The sequence below is a fragment of the Scleropages formosus genome, chromosome 3, assembly GCF_900964775.1.
Source record: "Scleropages formosus chromosome 3, fSclFor1.1, whole genome shotgun sequence".
NCBI lineage: Eukaryota > Metazoa > Chordata > Actinopteri > Osteoglossiformes > Osteoglossidae > Scleropages > Scleropages formosus.
Window position 1 is genome coordinate 21,863,334 of NC_041808.1, and position 23,718 is coordinate 21,887,051.

The 23,718-nt window shown below is 44.1% G+C and overlaps 1 protein-coding gene across 2 annotated transcripts in view; it reads left to right on the forward strand.

Annotated features, from left to right (window-relative positions):
• Positions 1–387: 387 nt before the first annotated feature.
• The window catches only part of LOC108934976 (glypican-1-like), a 32,707-nt gene continuing 9,376 nt past the window's right edge, over positions 388–23,718 (forward strand). Inside the window, exons 1-2 of one of the 2 annotated variants that reach the window (XM_029250650.1) lie at positions 388–1,049; positions 21,399–21,557. In XM_029250650.1, coding sequence (XP_029106483.1) covers positions 893–1,049; positions 21,399–21,557 — 316 coding nt within the window. In that variant the 5' untranslated portion in view covers positions 388–892. Of the gene's footprint in view, positions 1,050–20,760; positions 20,821–21,398; positions 21,558–23,718 lie in introns of those variants that run through there. The other variant, XM_029250651.1, reaches the window with a different exon arrangement.

A 23,718-nucleotide genomic window follows, 5' to 3' on the forward strand; every position in this document is an offset into this window, starting at 1 on the left:
GATAGGCCCCAGAGTGTCGGGACCCTGCTCAGGCCTAGAAGTTATTGAAAACAACGGAGGAGTTCCCTATGGGTCAACAGAGAACGTAGTGTTTGGAGGTCACGGCTTTGAATCAAACCTCCAGCCTACTGGTAGCCCCGAGTAAAATACTCGCCCAATTCAATTGCTCCAGAAAAATGAGCCAGGGTGTATAAACAGGGAAACCACTGGAAGCCGCTTTGGAGAAGAGTGACAGAGATAAATGAACTAATACATGGCTGCGGTGGGCGCGACCCTCTCCAGAAAGATGACTAACAGACTGCTCCCGGTTCGAAGGAGCCCTGGACCCGGTGCCGCCCCGCTGCCCCGGACGGACCCTTCCTCCAGAGCGCCCCATAAAGCCGGCGCGCGAGGGTCAGGAGCCCGGCGCGCTCACTCACATCCTCACCGCACCCCGGAAGGCACGTGCGCGCTGCCGCCGCTGCTGCTTTGAGCACGAACGAAGATGTAGTAACCCTACGAACGGAGTTTCACTGTTCATTTCATTTCTAAACCGGTTCTAAAACTGACGCGCTTCCTGTCTGCTTTTAGCCGTCAGAAGCGGCGCGCGCGCGCGGCTGGCGTCGCGTCAGCTTCAGCGGCAGCGGTTGCGAAGTGAGATGTTGTGAGGGGCTCGGACCGGGCGGACTAAAAGTCGGCTCGTCCTGGGGAAAAAGACCTCATCGTTGCCCCTGGCTGCGATCTGCGGAGGTCGGTGGTGTGAAGTGAGCCCTTCATCGCCGCGGGACTGCAGCCCGAGGACCTCCCACCACACACACACACACACACACACACACACACGCAGCTGAGCTCAGCTGCTCCTCAGCAGGTTCCTCCTCGGCTTCGCCTTCGCTTCGGAGCTCTCCTCGACCACATGGCTCTGTGTCTGGCGCTGCTGCTGTGCGCCCTGGCGCCGCGGGCTCTGGGCGAGAACACGGGCGGCAGCAGAGCGCGCAGCTGCGCGGACGTGCGCCAGTTCTACGGCAGTAAGGGCTTCGGCACGAGCGCGGTCCCGCACAGCGAGCTGTCCGGTAAGGCGGCGGCGCAGCGGAGCGCGCTGCGAAAAACTAACTAGCCACCTTCTCTCAGTCTGTGTGTGTCTGTGTCTGTGTCTATGTATGTGACAGTGCACTGCGCGTTCCAGTATATATTTCTCAAAAGTGTTCGGTGATTGTGGTGTATCTTTTAGAAATTAACTTCCTTCCTGAGGAGGTGGCAGTCATGATCGAGTCAGTCAGTGGGATACTGTGTGTTCTTTTTAATAACTCATGCAGGACATGTGGTTTTCTCGCTGAGTGTCACATAGGTAAACACACACAGTGTCTCTCACTGTGGCGTCTTACTGTTCGTATCCACAGCCCAGTACAGTGCTTTTACTTGAAGACTTAGACTCTTAAGAAGTGCGTGACTGCTTCACATACCGCTCTCACAAATCGCGCAAAAAAAACGGACAGCGGCGAAGGTGACGAGTGCAGTGGCTCCTCGACTTGCGAACACTTTTGCCAATTGGAACGGCAAGCGTGTTCGTAACTCACACACACACACACATTGTCAGAGCCGCTTGTCCCATACGGGGTCACGGGGAACCGGAGCCTACCCGGCAACACAGGGCATAAGGCTGGAGGGGGAGGGGACACACCCACGACGGGACGCCACTCCGTCGCAAGGCACCACAAGCGGGACTCGAACCCCATACCCACCGGAGAGCAGGACCTGGTCCAACCCACTGCACCACCACACCCCCTGCTGACATGATCATAAGCCTAATAATACATAGCTCTCTTAGGCTGGGGTATATAAAAACGCGATATACGTATAGTGCATTAAAGAAATGGTTTGGACCTTTGGTCCTGGTAACTTGGGACCTGAAGGTCACAGGTTCAAATCCCACCTCTAGCTGTAGTACCATTGCGCAAGGTACTTACCCTAAGTTGCTTTAGTAAAATTACCCAGCTCTGCAAATGGTAAATAACTAACTGTAAGCATCTTAACACAGTAAGTCACTTTGGAGAAAAACATCAGTGAAATGAATAAATGTAAATGTACATGATGCAGGGTACCTTTGTATGTCCAGTTGTTCACAGGACTTTGGCTTAATTTATTTTTAACTTTGAACAGCATGTGCAACATTTGTAAGCATATGGCCACTTTGAAATTTTTTTTATTAACTATACAGATTATAAAGAACACAATAATGGAGGCTTGCTTCAATTTATTCCCTGGTTTGGATCTGTAAAAGTCTTGGGTAATTTTCATCAGTAAAAATAACATGATATACTTATTTTCACATTCATATTAACTTAGAGGGGGGCACAGTGCTGTGGCATGGCATAGCATGGCAGGTTCAGCCAGTGCCTGCTGTGTGGTGGGTCTGGAGTTTGAGGCCTGCTGGGGGTGCCTTGTGGTGGACTGGCGTCCCATCCTGGGTGTGTCCCCTCCCCCTTCAGCCTTGCATCCTGTGTTGTTGGGTAAGGTTTCAGCTCACCATGACCCTGCTCAGGAGAAGTGGTTGTTGATGATGGATATTAACTTAGAGCTATATTAAAACTAACTTGAGCTCACTGGAAATAAAAATAGCTTGTCTGCATAAATATGAATTTATTGGTGAATGTTGACTTTTTAGGGTTGGACCGCAGTCCTGCTCTCCCGTGGGTCTGGGGTTCGAGTCCCGCTTGGGGTGCCTTGCGACGGACTGGCGTCCCGTCCTGGGTGTGTCCCCTCCCCCTCTGGCCTTATGCCCTGTGTTACCGGGTAGGCTCCGGTTCCCCGTGACCCCGTATGGGACAAGCGGTTCTGAAAATGTGTGTGTGTGTTGACTTTTTGTGTATTCCACAAAAGTGTGCAATGCTTATCATCTTGTTATTGATAACTAGCTCTCAATTCTATGTGGAAGCTCCTTGCTGCCAACTAATGGAGAGACATGGAGTCGCAGGTGACGTTTGCTCTACAACAAATTTTTAAAAATGTGTTTGTTTCTTCGAAAATTTGTAACTCTGATGTTGAAAACAAGAGAACCCAGTGCACAACATATCACCCAAACAGCATAAACTTCTCAAATATAGATATATAATAATAAAATATAGATTATCATAATGACCAATGAATCAATGTGAGTGCCTTCTATAAAATAGTGGGAGCACTTAATGGAAGGTGGGTAACCCTTTAAAAAGTAGAAGTTTTCCCCATAATTTAGACAAGCACAGAAACACAGTTATGGTGATGGTGGAGGTGAAGGTACTATTAGTCTGAGAAAAGAGGATTTCTGTGTCATCTGATGTTATGTCTTCAGTGCTGTCATGCAGAAGGCATGACTCATTTGTTATGAGGTCCTCTCTTGTCATGTACACACTGGAAACTTCTTTCCTCTGCTGGAGTCACAGTTTGCCTTCTTCACTGAGAGTGGCACATGTGCAGATCGCTTCCTGTGTCTCATTCCAGGGCCAGATGCACTGTATGGTCAACACTAGAATTGGATCCTCTTGCATCTATTGGGGTGAGGGATGGGCAGAGCACATACCAGTAACAGCATCTGTGTGTGGGAACATCTGCTTGTGACAAATCCTTTCTCGTATTTGATATCCTGACACGTTTCATCTTTAGGTTGCAGGGTGACTATTGAGCATCTCAGATGGAGCGGTGGGGTTTCTCTGTATGTTTGTGGTGAAGCAGGGGTAGAATCTTTCCATCCTAGTAATGATGTTTTGCCTGCAAGAATCATGTGATGCTTTTCAGGCAAACTGACTTATGACAGAAGCATTACTCAATGCTTAATATTACAGCATATGAAGATAGTTGGTTATCCTAATAGCTCTCTTTGACTTTAATTACCATCTTGCCTGAGAAAAATGTAGGGTGCAGGTAGACAACAGGTTCTTGCTCCCATTGAAGCATCCCACAGCACTGATTGCAGTTTCTGACTATTCTGCACCAGGACTGCTGCCAGGGGCATTCAGATTATTTGTCCTCTGCACAGACAAGTCTAACCCAAACGCTGTTCTCTTAAATGTACAAATGCCACTCTGTGGTTTTGTATGCAGTTGCAAGGAAAACAGAGGGATGCTTTAGTGCGCTTTTTGAACGTCACATTCATTATGAGTTTATAAGAAACATCTCTAATGCCACACATGTATTCTAATGGGTTAACAGTACAAAATTTATCAGGAGGCAGAATTAATACCAAAGCAAGCTGCAAGACGGTCCTTTTTTTTTTTTTTTTTCTAAATGCCAGAATCAGCCAGGTGTACAAAACATTTTTCCAGTGTTGCAGTAGCTGGCAAAGTCCCTGTTGCTTTGTACTGTGTGTGTTTTGGTATGTGCTGGTCCATCTATCATTTATATTTACATTTACACGTATTCATTTAGCAGCTGCTTTTTTCCAAAGCGACGTACATCTCAGAGAATTTGATCATTTGGATGTAGAATAATGCGATGGAAATTTTTAGTGCTCTCATGCTTAGTATATTGACTTTGACATATTTAGACTTTATGCATATAGATATTTCAGAGTTTTATGTGGACTGTCATTGATAATCTTTTCAGTTATTAAAGTTGACTGAGTCTGAATTACATAATTGAGTAGCTATTAATGGGAAATCACAAATGATCCTATTTCAGAATGTGTCCTAGCCTTTCATGTTTTTAGAGCTTATTGGTTTTATACTCTGAACCCTCAGTCACTTCCATGGTATGCATGCCGTAGGCTTGGTGTTCCTCCAGGTACAGTCTTCCCCCCACCTTACGAAGCTAATTCCTTACAGGAAAACACGTTGTAAGCTGATTTGTCATAAATCCAGTGCTTAGTTACCATTAGATTAAAAGTAAAAATTTTTTATGCATTCCTGAGCTCCACATTTGAAACCCATTTATGCAAAAATATTACCAGTCAAATTAAAACGGACACAATTGCTTCAGTAGTTAAAATTAGTTATGACCTCACAATCCAGTTTCCCTTCATTTTTTACTATATAATACTGTATTGCAGTCGACCGGTGCTTGTTCTTTTGTAGCTATTATGTACTGCACACTTAACCAAAAGTAACTAACAACACATGCATATTCACTTGTTCCTTAATGCGGGGGAAAAACAGAAACAGTGCAAATGAATTCACACGCACCAAACAAGTTGCCGCCATACAATCATTTTGATAGCACAAACAGGGGCTGAGAATACCCAGAGACATAAAGGAAGTTGAGAAAATAATATAGCACAAGATAAACAGTAACTGTGAAAAAGACCCCGTGGCTTTCATTAAATGAAACCATTTGCAACCTCGAGTTCTCGTGAACTGAATGCTCGTGTCTCGGCGGATGGCTGCACCGTTATATCCCCTTCAGTGTCAAAGCAGGACAAGGAACTGTCCTCTCCCAAAGACATTGTCAGCAGAGGTTATTCCACACTAGAAATCACTCGATTATACTGCCAAGGATATTGTGCATTGCATCCCGCCCTGGTGCCAGTTTTGGGAGATTGTTTAGTCTCAAGGATACAGTAGGGACACATATGCTCTGGTGATGTTGCCCTGCTGATGCCGGACCATATCTGAGGCCGGATTGCCATAGAATTGTATCAGGGACAGGGTGCGGACTGCACTCTCCATAAGGCACGTTATCAGGAACCTGTGCAGGGCTTAACATGAGCTGTTGTCTCACTGTCCAGGACAGGTAATTTGCTTGAATCTTCATAGTCAAACAAGCATGTCAAATTAAAATCAAATTAAAGAAAAAAATTAAATGCCAAATTAATGTCAAAATTGATGAACAGGATGACTTCACATCGGCAGCATCTCTTTTAGTTTCTGGCAGGGCTAATGATGGCCAGCACCAGATTTGCTGTTTTCAAGCCAAAAGGACAAATGTGACACAAACCCACAGAACTGTTTCTGCGAGCAGCAACCAGCAGCTGATGTTAATACACTGTCGCACTCAGTGACAGAGTTGGAGGCCAAAAATGTCTTGTTTTTTCTATTCAGGACTCTGATTAGACATTTCACAACTTTTTATGCGCCTTGTATTTAATATAGTGTTGAAATTGCCTTTTTGTTTTTGTACCCAACGTGCCAATGATTTGCCCCATTGGTTTTTTTATTGACAGTAGTTTTTGGCAGCTCTCTTGATAAAAAATGGCTTCTTTCTGGGTCTTCTCTTCTTTTTTTTAAAATACAGCAACAGGTTTTCGGGTTACATGAATTGTCTCCTAGTCAAAAGCTTTGGAGTGTTTATGGAATGTGATGAACACCGGCTATCAGTCGATGTCATACTCAGATGATCCATTGTCGCGCCCACACCATCAAGCCAAACGACAACACCTGCTGCGCATCAGAGCGACCAGGGATAAAGGAAGCCGTGCCTATGCACAAAGTTGCGGAATCTCATTGAGCCTGCCGCCTCTCGTGCGACAATCAGCGAAACCCACTTGCCTCCTTGTCCTTATAGTCCCTCCCTTTCCTTTACCCTTCGTCCCCTGGTCCCTGTCTTCTCGGTTCCTGATCTCCTGCTTCGTCTGATCAACTTCGGTTCCCCTCTCGTCCAAAGAACAACGTCTGTGCCTCGAACGACCTTCGCCTGTCTGCAACTACGATTCTTGCTGTTCCCTTGTCCAATCCTCCAAACATAAAAGAACCCACGATTGGGTCCTCACCTACTCTTCAGTCTTCCCGACATCCGTACTGATGCAGTTAGTAACCCACTTACATGTGTAGTATCCTTGGCACTATAGTTAAGTTCATGTTTGTTCCTGTGCAGAACAGCCTGATATGTTGATGTAGACACTGATATTTGTTGTCATGGGTACAGAGCAAATTAATTAATTATTCAGTTCTGTAATTTTTCTAATTAGCCAAGAAAAGAATTGTCTGTGTATTTCTGGTGTTGCAGCATGACATCAGTTGTCTGTGGTCCGTTAAACAATGAAACAAGCCATAATTTTTGACCCACTTTGTGCATTCTAGGCTACCCCCCAAAAAACATATTATCTGTACTGTGCCAAGAGTTAAAAAAATTTAAATATATTTTGCAACCCCAGAAGCACATCAACATTTCTTTTTTATGCTAATTAGAAAAATTAATTGCATTGAGGGAAATCTTACATTTCTGGAGGTGCTCCATCCTTGACAAAGTTCTTTCTCATCAGTTCCATTATGTTTGTGGTTGGACCCAGGGTTTGACATTCATTTCTTGCTTGGGTGTCCACAGGACAGCTAAATTTTACATGTCCTAACGTATTTTGCATCTGTGATTTTGTAAAATATTGGAAAGGAAAAAAATAAGAAAATAAATAGCTTTAAAATATCCTTTGTCTGCCTTGCAGGAACTCCATAGAAACACTCTGCTGAAAAACTTTTAATTCTAATCAAAGCAGTGCAACCAGATTCACGAGAAAGGAAATTTTTTATGTTGTAATTAGTGACATGACCCGGTTTCTTTATTATGATGGCTGAAGGCTGTTGTTTTGTTTTGAAGTTCTTAATATTTTACTATAATTTGTTGTTCAGTTGGTTCAGCATGTGTCATAATCATTCTGTCATGTAAATATGAAATTCAGCAAACTACCTGTTCTAAACAGTTGAGCCCTGAGAACCCCCCTGTCCCTCGGCCCATCCAAAATCACCAGAAATGCAGAACCATGCTGACTGATAGAGCTCGGTGCAGGGTGGCAACTGCTGACCCCAGATTTGAAAGACCTTTATGTAGAATTAATTGGAATTATGGTGCTATTTGATCTGTCGCAGAATTGCCGATACGTCTTTGGTGGTTGGGGACAGGATGAGGGTCTGTGTCATAGTCTTATGGCAGATTTTCAGATCAAGATGTTGAAGAGATGCAGACAAATCTCCTTCTCTCCTTCTTTGTCTCTCTCTTTTCTTCTGGAGGAGTTTTTTTGTCCCTCTGCTTTTGATTGCCAGAAGATCTCTAATTTATAGCTGTTAAACTGGCTGGACAGAAGTGTCTCCATGCTCTGGAGCTCTCACTGTTGCCATGGATTTCTGTTACAGCCAAGATCCAGCCTCATTTTTATCCTTCTTCTCTTCTTCAAGTTCTGGTGCTTATACCCATGGACTTGTATTTAATGTAAAACTAAAAATAAGCATCATAATTGTCAGTCTGTCCCAAAAGACAAATTGCTCTCATTGACAAACTTCAAGATTCAAGAGTATATTGTCACGTGTACAGTAAACAGTTCGTTACACCATACAATGAAATTCTTACTCTGTGAATCCTCTCAGCAGCCCATGACATAAATTGTAAGGACATAAGGAAAGAAAAACACAAGGCGTAAATCACAAATTTACAAAAATTACTATTAGTGCAAAAATCCAAGAAACTAAGTTATATACGTATATAAAGTGTGCAGTGCGCAATGTAAACATGGAAGTCATATCTGTGCAAAGTCCTGCAGAGGTAGACTGGGTCTATTCGCAGTTGAAAGGGGGTGTGTATTTGTGTGCGCAAGGTATGCGGAGGTAGTCTGTGGTCTCTGATGTTATTGGCATTGTGGATGTGTATGTGTGTGTACGAGGGATGAGGGTAGTTGACACCTCTCTGGCTCAGAGGGTAATCTGTGTCTGCCGTGATGGGTGTCGTTCACAAGCCTGATGGCCTGTGGGTAAAAACTGTTTTTTAGCCTTGAAGTTCTGGCTTTAACACTCCTGTAGCATCTGCCTGATGGTAAGGGTGAGAAGACAGTGTTTGTGTATGTGGGGCCAGTGTAACTCACTGGTGCATTTAGATGGTTTGTACCACGGCGGAAGGTGTCGAAAGTGAACCATTTCACTAAATACAAGCGTGCAGAGTGTAGTTGTACCAGTTCATAGTGGTACAGGGTGAGCCATAGCGCAGTTTGTGTGCCCGAGCCTCATCGTTTCACAGAGACTGAGTAGGTGCGTCGTATTGTTTCATTGCTGCAGGTGGGCTGTACGAGTTCATAAGGGCAATATGAGAGCCATGCCACTTTATCCATACATGCAGAGGGTAAGTTGTACCATTTTGTGGGGCCAATGCATAGGCTTTAGCACTTCACCTGCAGTGAGGGTTGAGAGTTTCAGTTCCCATGTGCAGTGTGTTGGATCGTAGCACTGTGAGGGTAATCATTTTCTCTGCTGTCTGGGTGGGACATTTCTTTAGGTGTGTAATCTGTGACTGGATCTTTTCTCCTACCAGAAGCATAACGTTAAGCAAACCTTTGTTTGGTCTGCTTCAGTGAAACTGCTCCCACGTGTTCCAGGATCGTCTAGACAGTTTGGCGAAAGGCAGAAAAGTAAGCCAGATTGTGACGTTGTTACTGGGCTGCCTGGGGCCGGAAAAAAGCATCGTGATTAAATAGCTCCGAACGAGGAGCAAAGCTACCTGGGGACACCTCAGCTGTGTTTCAGATGTAAGGCATCTTGACACTTTGACACATTTATTCTGCAAATGTCATAAGACACCAGCTTACTGGAATTGCGTTCACTCTAAAAAAAGGACCTTTAGCAAAAAGTTTGATTTATCTCCCGTCTTTTTCCTTGTTAAACTACAACCTAAACTCGTTTTTGATGAAGTTGTGGAACGCAGGCTGATTACTCTAAAGTCCCTGGGAAGAAAATATATATTTTTTAATATAGTGTAGCACCTGAAGTTCCCTCTGTAAATTTGCACATGTCATGACATTTCATAGGAAGTCTGCAATGCCTGGACACCCTTCTGGAACTTAGTAGATACAGCTGCCCCTTGTTTTATGCATGTGCGCGTATGTGCAGTTACTTGGTGTGCTGTTTCTGTCTCTGTGTTGTTGCCACCCGGTGCTGTTCAATTACAATAAATAGATAAATAAACAAAGGAATAAGACGACACATGCATTAAATACAGGGCTGTATCTCTGAAGGTACTTTCACCACCTACGTTACATCCTACATGCTGGACACTCCCTGTGGCACAACATACAGTGTTTTATACCAGTGTGTGAAGTGTGACCCTTGGAGAGAGAATGAGTTAAGAAGTGGAGGATCGATACAAGTTGTGTGCAGCATTCCCAAGAAGAGCAGGCCATTCGTTGTTCTTCCCTTTCACCTATACTCATTAACTATTTTTTTCCTGCTGTCTTGTCCTCTGCTTTAGCATTTACGCTGCGTTCCTAACCTAGCCATTTGTGTGTGTGTGTGTGTGTGTGTGTGTGTGTGTTCCAGGATTGGGCTGGCAGCGCCACCTCTGACAGCTGGCCTGTTAAAAACCCTCCCTGTGAAAGATTCATGCCATCTGAAGCCTTCATCCTGGGGGAAGGGATGTCGCTGTGCTGTAAGCAATCAGGCGACAGCTTTTGTGATTTAACTCTGTCTCCCACTCCTGCCTTGTTCGTCACCACTTCTGTGCTTCTGCCTTTCTGTCTGTTAGGACGCCTGTCTTTCACCCCTGCAGAGTTCTTCTTGATCTTACCGACTCCTTTTTTACAGCATCGGTGGTGTATCTCAGCACCTCACTTTCCTTTACTTCCTGCAGTTGTGATGAGAAGTCATGAGTTCTCTTATTTCAAAATCAAAATGTCATTTAGTTTATACGAGCTACTTTTAATAAGTAACTTGCTGAACATATATTGACTGACTGATGGTTCGAACTGATGCCATTTTCAAAGGTTACTTGCAGGGACTATTTACCGGGGCACGGCTCAAGAGCATGGGCATGGTTCAGTCTTGAACCTTCAGCTTTATCTACACAGAAGTTGGAGGTAACCTCAGCTACTGAAACATTTTTAAAGAGGTTAGTGGCTGTAAACTATTACAGGAAATCACATACTTATTTCTGTCAGTTTCTTCTCTTAAGCAGTTACAACATTTAGCTCTACAGCTCCTTGTTTTGACAGACTGGCCACGTGACTGAATGTGATAGGTCTGTTTTGACTCGGATAGGATCTTGTGCCCATCAAGGAGCTGTCTTGCGGTTTTCATAGAGGACCTCAAGGAGGAGTTCAGTACTGACATGTGTTTACATTTATTCATTAGCTGATGCTTTTCTCCAAAGCGACTTACAGTTTTAAGGGATTTACAGTTATTTATCCATTTATACAACAGGGTAATTTTTACTAGAGCAATTTAGGGTAAGTGCCTTGCTCAAAGCTTTAACCACTATGCTGCCAGCTGTCCACTTTCAACATTTAAATATGCTAAAGTATTGTGGGACAGCTGGTAGTGTAGTGGTTAGAGGTGGTGCCTTTGGACCCATAGGTCACAACTTTGATTCCCACCTCCAGCTGTAGTGCACTTGAGTAAGGTACTTACCCTAAATTGCTAAATTGCCCCAGTAGTATTACGCAGCTGGATAAATAGTTGTAAGTAGCTAAACAATGTAAGTTGCTTTGGAGAAAGTGTCAGCTAAATGAACAAATATAAATATCCCAAGAAGAATGCTAGAGGATTTGAATTGCTGTATTTTTATTATGATCATTTGAATTCTCTCTTAAGGATCTGATTTACAAAAATGGTGGTTGTAGCGCTTTCGTGTGCAGAACATTTCCCCTTGTATGCCTTCTTTTTTGAAGAATATTCATTGCCTGGGCCAGGCTGGCCCTTAAGTAAGATCTCAGAAGGAGAAGGACATACGTGTAAGTTTCTTTTTTCTTTCTTATCTTATTTGTTCATTTGTCTTATCCTTTGGTTCAGCACTCTAAGTCACTGTGTGAGAAGAGCGTTCTATAAAAATAATTTAATTGAATTTCCATATTAATGTGTGTAATAAACATAATATACGTAATAAAATAACGGAACATATAAAGAATAAAGAAAGTGTACGTAAAACTCATGCTGAAAAAAGTTGTCTAAACACATTAAAGAAAGGATAGTAAAACCCTTATGCTATGCTATCAGAAGATAATTTTTCACCAACTTTGACAGGCGTGTCACAATATGCCCCTTAGGGAGCTAACCGGTGATGCTGCATGCACAATTGACAATCCCGGACCATTAGGCCAAGGCCTCTTACTGAGGCATATAGGATCGTTATAAAAAAGATAATAGTTAAGGCTTTCACAGTAGTGGATGCTATTCCATTTCTTATCTGTTTACAGAGAGAAAGGAACTACTTTAAAAAGGATCATACATACAGCTGTCAAAAGAGTGGGAATTCAGACTGATGAAAGACCATTATCGCTTGTTTCCTATCTGTGTTTGCATGTAGAATTGAGCTAAATGATTTGTTCTTCTGTAAAACACATGAACAGATAGCTACTTGCTAAATCAAGTTTGCTTAAAATCTATATTTATATTTATTGCATAGAAAAGCTTTGTATTGTTCACCTCCTCCGCTCTCTCATGGTATTATTGGGAAGAATGCTTTTGTTGTGAACTGAGCAGTCTTTAGTGGAACCTCAGCTTGAGCTCAGCAGCATCCAAGTAGTGTTTCTGAAACGTGGGAGCAATTTATTTCTGGATCCAATGTAAATACAGCATTAGTTTCTGCTGGAAACATTACCTTCAGTTTACATCATCCTCATGGACTTAAAAAACAAAAACTCTCCTTGCATTGACACATAATGTACCGAGCAGCCCTCCAGGTCTAATCCAGGACATGGTCGTTTTGCCCATATTTCCTTCACCGAAGGCTGTGCTCAGGGATCCACTGGATTGTGTGTTAGATTCTCCCTGTAGCACTTGCCCAACTCTTGATAATGTTCTCCCCATTTACGTGTGATTACGCTCAGCGCCTAACACTTTGGACGTGGAGTCCACAGCAGTTTGTTTTCAGCTGTCTCTTGTCCCTTCTGCCTGTGTGAATAAGCACTTAAGTGCTTTGGAAATCTGACTTGCTGTGGTGGCCCAGTGCAGGTGTAAAGAGCTCTGTGGAAAGTGTTCAGGTGTCGGTGTGTGACCAACTGATACTCTCTTTCACAAAGAATATCTGGGCACAGATTGGTAGCGTGAGCTCCTACTACATGGGCGACCAGGCCTGCCAACCCGGAGGAAGCGGAATCCCCAGTGCCCCAGACAACCCACTCATACCCTCTGCTCTGTCCATCCAGTCCCAGCACGCAAGACTCAGGCATGCTGGGACTGCACAGGGAATGTCTCTCACAAGGGTTACTCCTGCTCATTTTAAACAATATTTTTGGTTTGCTTTCATGACAACTTAGAGAATGACCAAAGTCCCCCAGAAATGAAACGCTGCACGTCGGAGCGCATCGCTGACGGATTACAAGGTGACATAAGTCTTTTGTCCATTCGTTCATCTCGATGGAGAAGGGTAGCGTGTTTGTGCTGGAGTTGACTGAGAGCATGGTGATGCCAGCACCATGCTGTCGGTGCATGTCCTGTTGCTTTGTGAGCTCCTGTACGTATATTGTTGCCGTGTGTTTTGCAGGTTGCAGCGTGCTGCTCTGATAGCACACCTGCAGGTGACTGTTCTCACCTCTCTTTGAAAGCATGCAGTAACTGGGGAATTATACACTGGCAGCTAGGCCAGAAAAGGATCTGTTTCTACAATTGTGAGAGATGGGGTTTGATCTCATTGAGGGTTTGTCACATCGGTAAGCTTGGAAAACAGGAAGCACAGGAGTACAGCAAGGCCATAGATTTTCTACATGTACAAATACACACACACACACACACACGCACGAGTATATCTGTATGTATACCCTGTCTGCGTGGGTAAATGTGATACATTATGGTACTAATTGTGTAATAGATTAGCATGACATTTTTGGGCATGAATGAACTGAAAATGCTCTCAATAAATACAATTTACAAAATGTGTTTTTCTCTACTTGTATTTTTATACAGGAAATACAATTCATTTTCATTTTATACATAATGAGGATGTTATATGGTTTTGGCATAATGGCAGTGTGATGGTGCTGTTTTTGTTGGTAGTGTACAGCTCAGAACAGCTCTCATATGGTAGTGAATATAGCTTCATCATAGGGGAACGAGCAGGAATATTGTTGTTAATGAAGTCCACTATGAACCTTTTGGTGTACTCATACCGTAAAACAGCGTACCTCCTGGACTAACATTCCTCTCTCCTAGTAGCGGTGTTGAGAACTTTGTTAGATGTCAGGGGTGTCAGGCATGAGGGCAACTCAGTGAGCAGTTCTTAACCAGAGTGCTGAACCCCACTCTTGTCCACTCTCTGCAGGGACATCCTGATGATGGACAGACATAAGGTGGAGGTTTGAAGGACATACATGTACAAATGTATAGAGGCACAGAAAAAGCAGAGAAGTACAAAAAACAGAGGGTGGCCTAGAAAAGGAGAAATCGAGAGAAGAGCTGAGCTGGAGGGGAAACTGTGAAGCCTGGATAGCTTGTCTTGCTTACCTTGGTTCGTAGGGTCAGGGCAAGTTCAGAGTTATTGAGTGTTCATGCTTTCAAAGAAGTATGGTTGAAAAGGCAGTTTCTTTCATCGCCACACTGCTGAGGGATTAGCCAAGGTGGGGAGTGCCACACATTCATGGGTCTCCCTGTCGCTGTTTGAACAAGGTCTGTTTCATGTAGATGTAAGTTTGAACTTTGAAACTCACAAAACTCATACACGCATCACAATGGTCTTTTGTTGGAACACTCCTCCTTATGGCTATGGGAAAATAAAAAGTGCTGAGGTACTCTGTGTCTTTCCTACTCAGATAAATGCATTAAAGGTTAGGGTTTAGTTCGTCTAGTGTACAAATTAATGTGTCATCTGTAGCTCCTTTGTTTATTCCCATTAAGTATATAATAAATGTGTGTGTGTGTGTGTGTGTGTGTGTGTGTGTGTGTGTGTGTGTGTGTGTGCGGGGCGGGGGGTGGTAAACCCTGCCAAATGGTAAAAATACCTGTGTGAAGTTTAACTAGGCAAAAAAGTTGTGTTAAAACATTTTTGTTATTGCCTATACACTGATCAGCCACAACTTTAAAACCGCTGACGGAAGAAGTGAATAACATTGATTATCTCGTTACAATGGCATTGTGAAGGGGTGGCATATATTAGGCAGCAAGTGAACAGTCAGTTCTTGAATTTGATGTGTTGGAAGCAGGAAAACTGGCAAGCATAAGGATCTGAGTGACTTTGACAAGGGCCAAATTGTGATGGCTACATGATTGGGTCAGAGCATCTCCAAAATGGCAGGTCTTGTGGGGTGTTTCTGATATGCAGTAGTTAGTACCTACTAAAAGCGGTCCAAGGAAGGACAACCAGTGAACCGGCAACGGGGTAACGGGTGCCCAAGGCTCATTGATCATGTGGGGAATGAAGGGTAGCCCATCTGGTCTGATCCCACAGAAGAGCTGCTGTAACACACACACACACACACACACACACACACACACACACACACACACACACACACACACACACACACACACATTTTCAGAACCGCTTGTCCCATACGGGGTCACGGGGAACCGGAGCCCAACCCGGCAACACAGGGCGTAAGGCTGGAGGGGGAGGGGATACACCCAGGACGGGACGCCAGTCCGTCGCAAGGCACCCCAAGCGGGACTCGAACCCCAGACCCACCGGAGAGCAGGACTGTGGTCCAACCCACTGCGCCACCGCACCCCCCTCCCTGCTGTAACACAAATTGCTTAAAATCTTAATGCTGGCCATGGTAGAAAGGTGTCAGAACACACAATGCATCACAGCTTGCTGCGTAGCCGCAGACCGGTCAGAGTGCCCATGCTGACTCCTGTCCACTGCCAAAAGTGCCTACAATGGGCAGCTGAGCATCAGAACTGGACCATGGAGCAATGGCAGAAGGTGGCCTGGTCTGATGAATCACATTTTCTTTTAGATCATGTGGACAGCCAGGTGCGTGTGTGTCGTTTACCTGGAGAGAGATGGCAGCAGGATGCACTATGGGAAGAAGACAAGCCGGTGGAGGCAGTGTGATGCTCTGGCCAACATTCAGCTGGGAAACCTTGGGTCCTGGCATTTATGTGGATGTTACTTTGATATGTACCACCTACCTAAAGATTGTTGTAGACCACGTACACCCCTTCATGGCGACAGTATTCCTCGATGACAGTGGCCTCTTTCAGTAGGACAATGTGCCCTGCCACACTGCAAAAAATTGTTCAGAAACGGTTTGAGGAATATGACAAAGAGTTCAAGATGTTGACTTGACCTCCAAATTTCCCAGATCTCAATCCAATCGAGCATCTGTAGGATGTGCTGGAAAAACAAGTTTGATCCATGGAAGCCCCACCTCGTAACTTACAGGAGTTAAAGGATCTGCTGCTAACGTCTTGGTGCCAGATACCACAGGACACCTTCAGAGGTCTTGTGGAGTTCATGTTTCTACGGGTCAGAGCTGTTTTGGCAGTACGAGGGGGATTTACACAATATTAGGCAGGTGGTTTCAATGTTTTGACTGAGTGGTGTATGTTTTTAGGCTTTTTGGGGGTGGAGTTACAAATCATTTACATTTATTTATTTAGCAGACACTTTTCTCCAAATTGACTTCCAATGAACTCTTATGTGGGGGTGCGGTGGCGCAGTGGGTTGGACCGCAGTCCTACTCTCCGGTGGGTCTAGGGTTCAAGTCCCGCTTGGGGTGCCTTGTGACGGACTGGCGTCCCGTCCTGGGTGTGTCCCCTTCCCTCTCTGGCCTTACGCCCTGTGTTGCCGGGTAGGCTCCGGTTCCCCGTGACCCTGTAAGGGACAAGCGGTTCTGAAAATGTGTGTGTGTGTGTGTGTGTGAACTCTTATGTAGTGTTATAAGGCCACACACCTTATTCACCAAGTTGACTTACACTGTTAGATACACTACTTACAATGGGTCACTCAATCGTACATCAAGTACAGTAGTAGGACCCAATTTTGCTTAGTCCTTGAGTTGTCGTGCAGAGTTTAACCTGTTTTGCCATTGCACCACGAGTGACGTTTCTTCAAAGTGAACCTGAATTTTGTATGAAGCTCAGGAAGTTCTGGAGAGTTCTGGAATATTGAATCAAGCACGTTGAACAGAGACAATGAGCAGGATAACCATATTCAGGTGGTCAAGGTGAAGATGTGAAAAAAGCTGTGGCTACTGCATTGAAGATGATGTCATAGAGTTTGCTGCTGGCCATCTTTGAGAAGAGTTTTTGAAGCACTGCAATAAGAGTATGGAGTGTGAAGGAAGGTAGGAGTAAGTGTAAATGTAGAAGTGGGAAGGTAGTGGTCCCTAGCTTTAATTCTCAGTGTTTTTTTTTTTTTTTTTTTTTTTTTCCTGGCATTTGTGGTTTACACATGGCCAGGTTCACTAGCAGAATGTGAAAATTAAAACATTATCATGGCAGCCTTTCCTGACTAAAGAGATTTGGTACTATTGTTTTTTTAAGATTTATGGCAGTTTGATAATTAGTGTGCAACCTGATATATGAGCGGTTTTATTTTTTATGTGAATATGCAATAGTGTATGGCTTTTCTCAGGAGGATCTGCTCTAACAGGAAGGATACCTCCCTTTGGGCAGACAGACAAGTTCCCACTGAAGCACACATGGCAAAATTTCCCCTGGGAAAGCAGGCCATAGCCAAAACCAAAATCTCTGGCACTTGTTAGAGGCAGTAAGTTCAAGTCTTTGGATGCTTTGTGGATCATGTCATGTCACAGTGGGGTTAAACTTGTTGTGATCAGACAGCACAGGCTGAGCTTTGTGAGAAATGGCTGTTTGTTGAACTGTGTAGGAAGGATCCTGACCTCGAGGTGTAAAGGAGGGTTAGTGGGTTGGGGAGGTTGTGACTTGTGTGTTCTGTCTTTGGGGCAGGAAAGATGTGAGGAAACAGATCTGTTCACTGTGACTCACAGAGAGGCAGTGATTGACAGCCAGATGGTTCGGGAAGACATGAAAGTGAGGTGTGAGCTGGTGGTGAGACTCAGTACCCTTTCTTGAATATTCCTGAAAGGCAATACATTTTGACCCCCCACAACAAACATGCTGGTTTTTCATCCTACAGGATAGCCTGGAGCAGCATGCTCATTGGGTGCTCAGGGCTCCAGAGGTCTGGATGCCAACATGGACCTATAGGCAGACTTCTCCCAGCTATGTCTGATAAAGTGTTTAAGAGTTGGCAACATTAGTGGCGGAACTGCTGTGGAAAGTGTCCGTACATATTCCCTATCATCTGTTTCTAATGTGTTCCTGAAAACAACCTTTTTTTCATCGAAAAGCTAGAAAATAGGAAGAACTATTACATTAATTTAAATGGAAAAAAATTTTAACTTTTTCCAAAGTTATAGTTCTCTTATAAATCACAATGCCTAACACCATAAGGAAACCATTTTCATGCACAATAACACTAATATTATTTCAATGAAGTAATAAAATGGGTAATAAAGTGAACTTACCATAATACTCCTTGTCAACTGGCTTAAGCAGGGTGATGATGGGAGGAAAAGGAAAACGATGGTGTCTCGCATGACACAGCCTTGTGTCACATATATGGACACTGATAGGAATAAATAAAAATCCCAAGCATGGCTTAGAGAATGACAGAACAATGATTCTCTCTCCGAGATGAATCACGAATTCAGTAATGCACGAATAATTTAAAAACAACGCCAGTTGTCGGATTCCACCTAAAGTACAAATACAAACGTGTGTTCTGAAATGTATTCGGTACCAACGAGAGCTTACACAAGGGCACCTCCTGCCCATACCATGAGATGATCAAATGCATTAACAGGAAGAATTAGTGTGTGTGCTGTGCTGTGTAAGACGAAGAATTTGAGAATGTCGAATTGGGTTTACACCGGAGATATATGTGAAGAGACATTTTTGCTGAGGCCAGGTAAAGTATGTGATGTTCAGAAGCACCCGTGGAATCCTTAGAAAGGGTTTAAGATGTTTAGGTATTAATTTTAACAGCAGACACCAAAGTAGCATTGACTCTGGTCATTAAATGGTCTTTTAGTCATTAGCTTTTCACATTTGCCAGCTTGAGTCTCGGTTCCAGACTTTGTTTCTCACTGTTTTTCGGTTTCCATGGCTTTAAAAGTCTGCGGTTTGTGAGGTTAAACAGTGTGCATTTTATTCATTTCTCCGAGTAGAGCGCTAACCACAACACTGCCAGTTGGCGTGATTTGAAGATGAAGGACGCTTTATATGGAAAGAGTAGTTGGACAGAACTGGCATGCAGACCGGGTAGGAAGAGCAGGTGGATGGAATGGTCTTGCAGTTTAAAGAGACAAACAGAACAAGTTATAATTCAGACTGGGAGAAGAGTGTGGTCATGCAGTGCAAGAGGAGTAGGTCACGTGCACAGAGTGGTCGTGGTCGAGTGGGTGGAAAGAGGGTATCCATGGAATGGTCACACAGTGGTGTAATGCAGCGGGGCTTGAAAATGGTGGAAGAAACAGAGTGCGCACTTGCCGACCAAGTTGAAAGGGACAATGGATGGAGCGGTCATGCCGACCAAACGGAAAGAGAGCAAGTGGAGTGGTCGCACAGACTGGGTGGAAAGAGAGAGTGCCTGCGATGGATAACCACAGTGATACAGATTTGGTGGATGAACTGCTCACGTAGACTGGGTGGGTGGACAGAGCGGTCATGCAGAGCAGAAAAGCAATGTGGGTGGACAGGAATGGTTGTGCAGAGCAGTCATGTGGTGGTGGAGGAAGGAATGAGTGTACGGGGAGGTTGTACGCACGCAGGTCAACAGAAGTGTCATGCAGAGGGGGTGGACTGGGAGGGTGTGTAGAGTGATCAGAAGAACCAGACAAACTCTTTGTTACAAAGTGGAAACCATGAGAACGTATTAATAATTGTACACGGACACAGCGTGGTAAGAAGCTGCTAAGAAGCCGAGGTCCTTTGGAGTGGCAGTGATGCGGTGCGTGTATGTGTGTGGACTACAGGTAGATTTAATGCTAACATCCGGATCAAATTTTAAGTAGCCGTCCAAGCAGCTGAGGAATTTAGCTCACTTTTGGCTCTGGATAATGTGTGCCCGTAGAATAATAAGAAATGGAGTTCATTCTTCTAGTGTGTTCTTCGCCTAGCATAGCTGAGAATGCAGATATTGTTTTGACACACCTCGGTGAAAAGGATTTTATGAGTCAGGGGAGGCAAGTTGGCGAGCATCGCGTTGTTATTGTCAGGACTGCACTGCCCTGGTAAGATCCCTGTAACCAAGATTGTGGGGTCACTGTGAAACCACTTCTGTGGAACAGTTCGGGCGTGTCGTTGATCTCAGAAAGCGGAGGACTTTCATTACTTTCCTGCTTTAGGGGAACGGTCCGAAAAGGACTGGAATACTGGGGAGAGACAGCACAGAAGCACTGAGCTGGAGTAAGAACAGCGCCGTAGAGCGTCGCGCATTACCGTAATGTATTTTCCTTCTCACCTCACAGTATTGTCTCTACTTCAGATCCCCCCAAACTATCTGGCAGCTTGCTTTGTCTTTCTGGTTTGTGGTTGGGACCACTAATTACTACTTCACCAGAAAACATGTCACGGTCATGTTTATGCATGGTAGATGCCTCAGTTTTGGGAAATGATGCTCGGTGCCAGCATTCTAGGCATTGACAGTAGTTCTCAGGTTTCTTAACGATACGGTTTTATGACACTTGGCCCATAATTTCTGTTGTCAACATGCAAAACATGAAATTTTTTGTTTAGTCTGTTACACAACCTTGTGAAACTATTACATCAGTCGCCAAGTTTGCTCTCCAGTGCTTTAGAGCTGCCAGCGCATGTTAGGGAAGGACATCGGCGCTCTCGCATCTAATTACAAAAGGAGGAAGCGCCTCGGATGCAGCAGAGCCTTTGCTGGGTGCTGCTGTCTGCTGCTGTCTGCTGCTGTCTGCTGTTCTCAAGGCCTCTCACTCAAAGGGACCTGGCAGTGTCGGTGTCTCAATGGTGCCGGAGCACTTTCAGCAACAGGCTGGTACGGCTGTGTTCCTCCAGGCAGCGTTACTGGAGGTCGTTCCTGCCTACGGCCATCCGGCCCCGCAGTGAGGCTGGTGACCCCTTCATGACTGAGTGGTACTCAGATGCTCTTTGCCTTGCCTTGTTTTAATCTAATGCTGTAAGTCACCTTGGTCAAAGGCATTGGTTAAATAGAGCATAATAATAATAACAATAATAATGCATCTTAAGTTCAACACCACATATTCTTCACAAAGTACATGGATGCATTTCTTTGCTCTCTTGTTCAGATCTGATTTCCTCAAGAACCGATTGATATATTGACTAACAACAACCTGCTGCGATAAATTCTATAACTGATAGCAGTGCTAAAAGCTGTACTAAATTTTGTTATAGTTATATATTTTTTTTCCTTGATACTTTTGTGGGACTGTGGTAAAAGGTTTTCTATGGATTATAATGCAATGAGTCACCTTAGCAGATTCTCTATCTTGGCTTTGGCTTCCCTTAGGATGGTTTAGGATATAATACTTCACTAATCCCCACAGGGAATTTCACAGGCAAACTGGGGTCACCTCTCCTTACCTGTCTCCCCAGGTGAGCACCTGCGCGTATGCCCACAGGGCTATACCTGCTGCACCAGTGAGATGGAGGAGCAGCTCTCCAACATGAGCCGGCAGGAGGTGGAGAAGCTGGTGAGGGAAGCGGGCCGCTCCTTGCAGACGTCGCTGCAAAACCAGTACAGAAGCTTTGATGGTGAGTCACACCCATCCCTCCATTTTTCATTCTCTAACGCTCTCTTTCCGCTACTTTCCTTTTGCTTCTTTCTTCATTTCTTCTTTCTTTACATTACACATGCAGGTATATTTCTTTTATCTTGATCCTTTAAACCATTCACTTTGCTTTGTCATTGTAGACCCTAAACTAGTTAATTCACATATCACAGTGCAGGGTTTTTACTCTTCAATATCACTGTTTTTACCTGAGCAATTCGGGTTAAGTACCTTGCTGAAGGACGCTACAGCAAGATGTGGGAATCCAACCTGGGTCTCTCAATTTACAGGCAGTATCCCTGACTACAGTGTCACTGAGGTAAATCAGCATGTAGACTGCTACATGAATATCTCCCTGGTTGTGAGGACTACCTTATTTATACTGGAGTTGCAACCTTATGGGCCAGATCATTAGCATAATTCTACTGCGTGAAACATAGAGCAGTACAGGAGAAACCCGACAAGGATGCACACAGTGACCACACTGGAGAGGGAGTGTCTACACTATACCATTAGTTGCTGCACTAATTAGACCATTAATTTGGGTACGAAGGACTTAAGCCGCAGGGTTGCACGAGACATGCGTAAGACTTAATTGTGATCTTCCTGACTGGTGCTTTTTCCTAATTAACCACCATCCAGTGCCAGTTCTCCAGTCCTCCAGGAACAAACATGATGAGCGCGAAACATCCAGCATTTATAATGACCAGTGACATAACTACTTGCCAGGTTTTAGGAGGACCAAGAACATTAGTAACAAGATTCAGTGGAGTGGCACATAAATATTGGAAGGAAAAATTACGCTTGCTTGAACACTGGTGGGGGCACCTTTTCCCCATTATGTGTAAGGTTACAACAGATTTTTTTTAACTGAAATGCAGGTTCTAAACTTGTGTCCCGAGTAAACAAACAGAGAGCTTGGGCTGTGGGCTCAGGGGCATTAGCTGAAGCAAGAACTGGAGCAAAACCAAGAACAGAAATGAGAGCAGGAATGAGTTTCAAATTAGTTGCTGGAATAAGCGAATTAGGAGCAGGAACAAGAGTGGAAACAAGAGGAGGAAAAATTTACATTTCGTCTGCACCTTGTTGTCTCGCTGTTGCTGAGTGCAGGGATGTTAATAATAAGACTCATTTAAAAATGCTTGAGCCCAGAATTACAACCAGGAATGATGACGGAAAGAGGAAAAGGGGTAAAGCCGCAGTTAGCAGGAACAGGAATAAAAGAGCACAAATGAGAGTTGGGACAAGAGGAGCTATAAGGGCAGAATTAGGAGCTCAAGCAAGAATTTGATCTGGGACAGGAGTAAAGGCTCAGTCTCTGTTCCTCAGTGCATGCTGCTCTTCATCTTGGGTACGAGTAGCATGGCTAACTGCATTGTTTCACTTGTGCAAGTGGTCCGTCTTCCACCCTTCCAGGGGAACCACAAGTATGAAGAGTGAACTAGTCTTTCAGCCTGTGCTGCTGCGGAGCGGAAAGGATGGGAGTCCGTCACAGGTGTCTGTGTTTGAGTTGGGGGTGGTGTGTGGGGGTGTGTGTGCAAACACACTGCGTGGCTGTGAGTGCATTGTAGTGTTCAGAGTTTTTGAAGTAGACGTCTCATATGCAATATGACATAATCTCTTGGGCAGCCATACGAAAATGCGAGCTTTACATCAGTGTGTTTTTTGAAGCAAAGCGATTCTGTTTCTTTTTTTTTAAAAAAAAAAATTGCACTTTGCCGCAGCTCGTAACTGGCAAAACACTTGATGTTCAGATTGGGTTTTATATGGAGTACAGCTGTTTCGTCCTTATGTTTTTTTTGTATAACTTTGCTAATGTAGTCTGGACTCATTATTAACATACGTGGTGGATTTAATTATGCAAATAGTAAGGATATGGCTACTGGCCTCAAATGTAATGATCGTAGACGCAGTGAAATAATTTATAATATCAATATTGGGGCTATTGTTTTTAATACTGTTTTAAAAGTGTCTTTATATTTCAAAATATATTTAAATTTCAGACAGTACTCCTCCCAGGAAAATTTCTAGCAAAATTGTGTGCGATTGGCGCACAGAGTAACCAAATCAAATGAAAATAAAGATCAGAATGTTGGTACAGTCTTTAGTCATTAGTACAGCTCGTGGCTAACAGTGTCATTAGT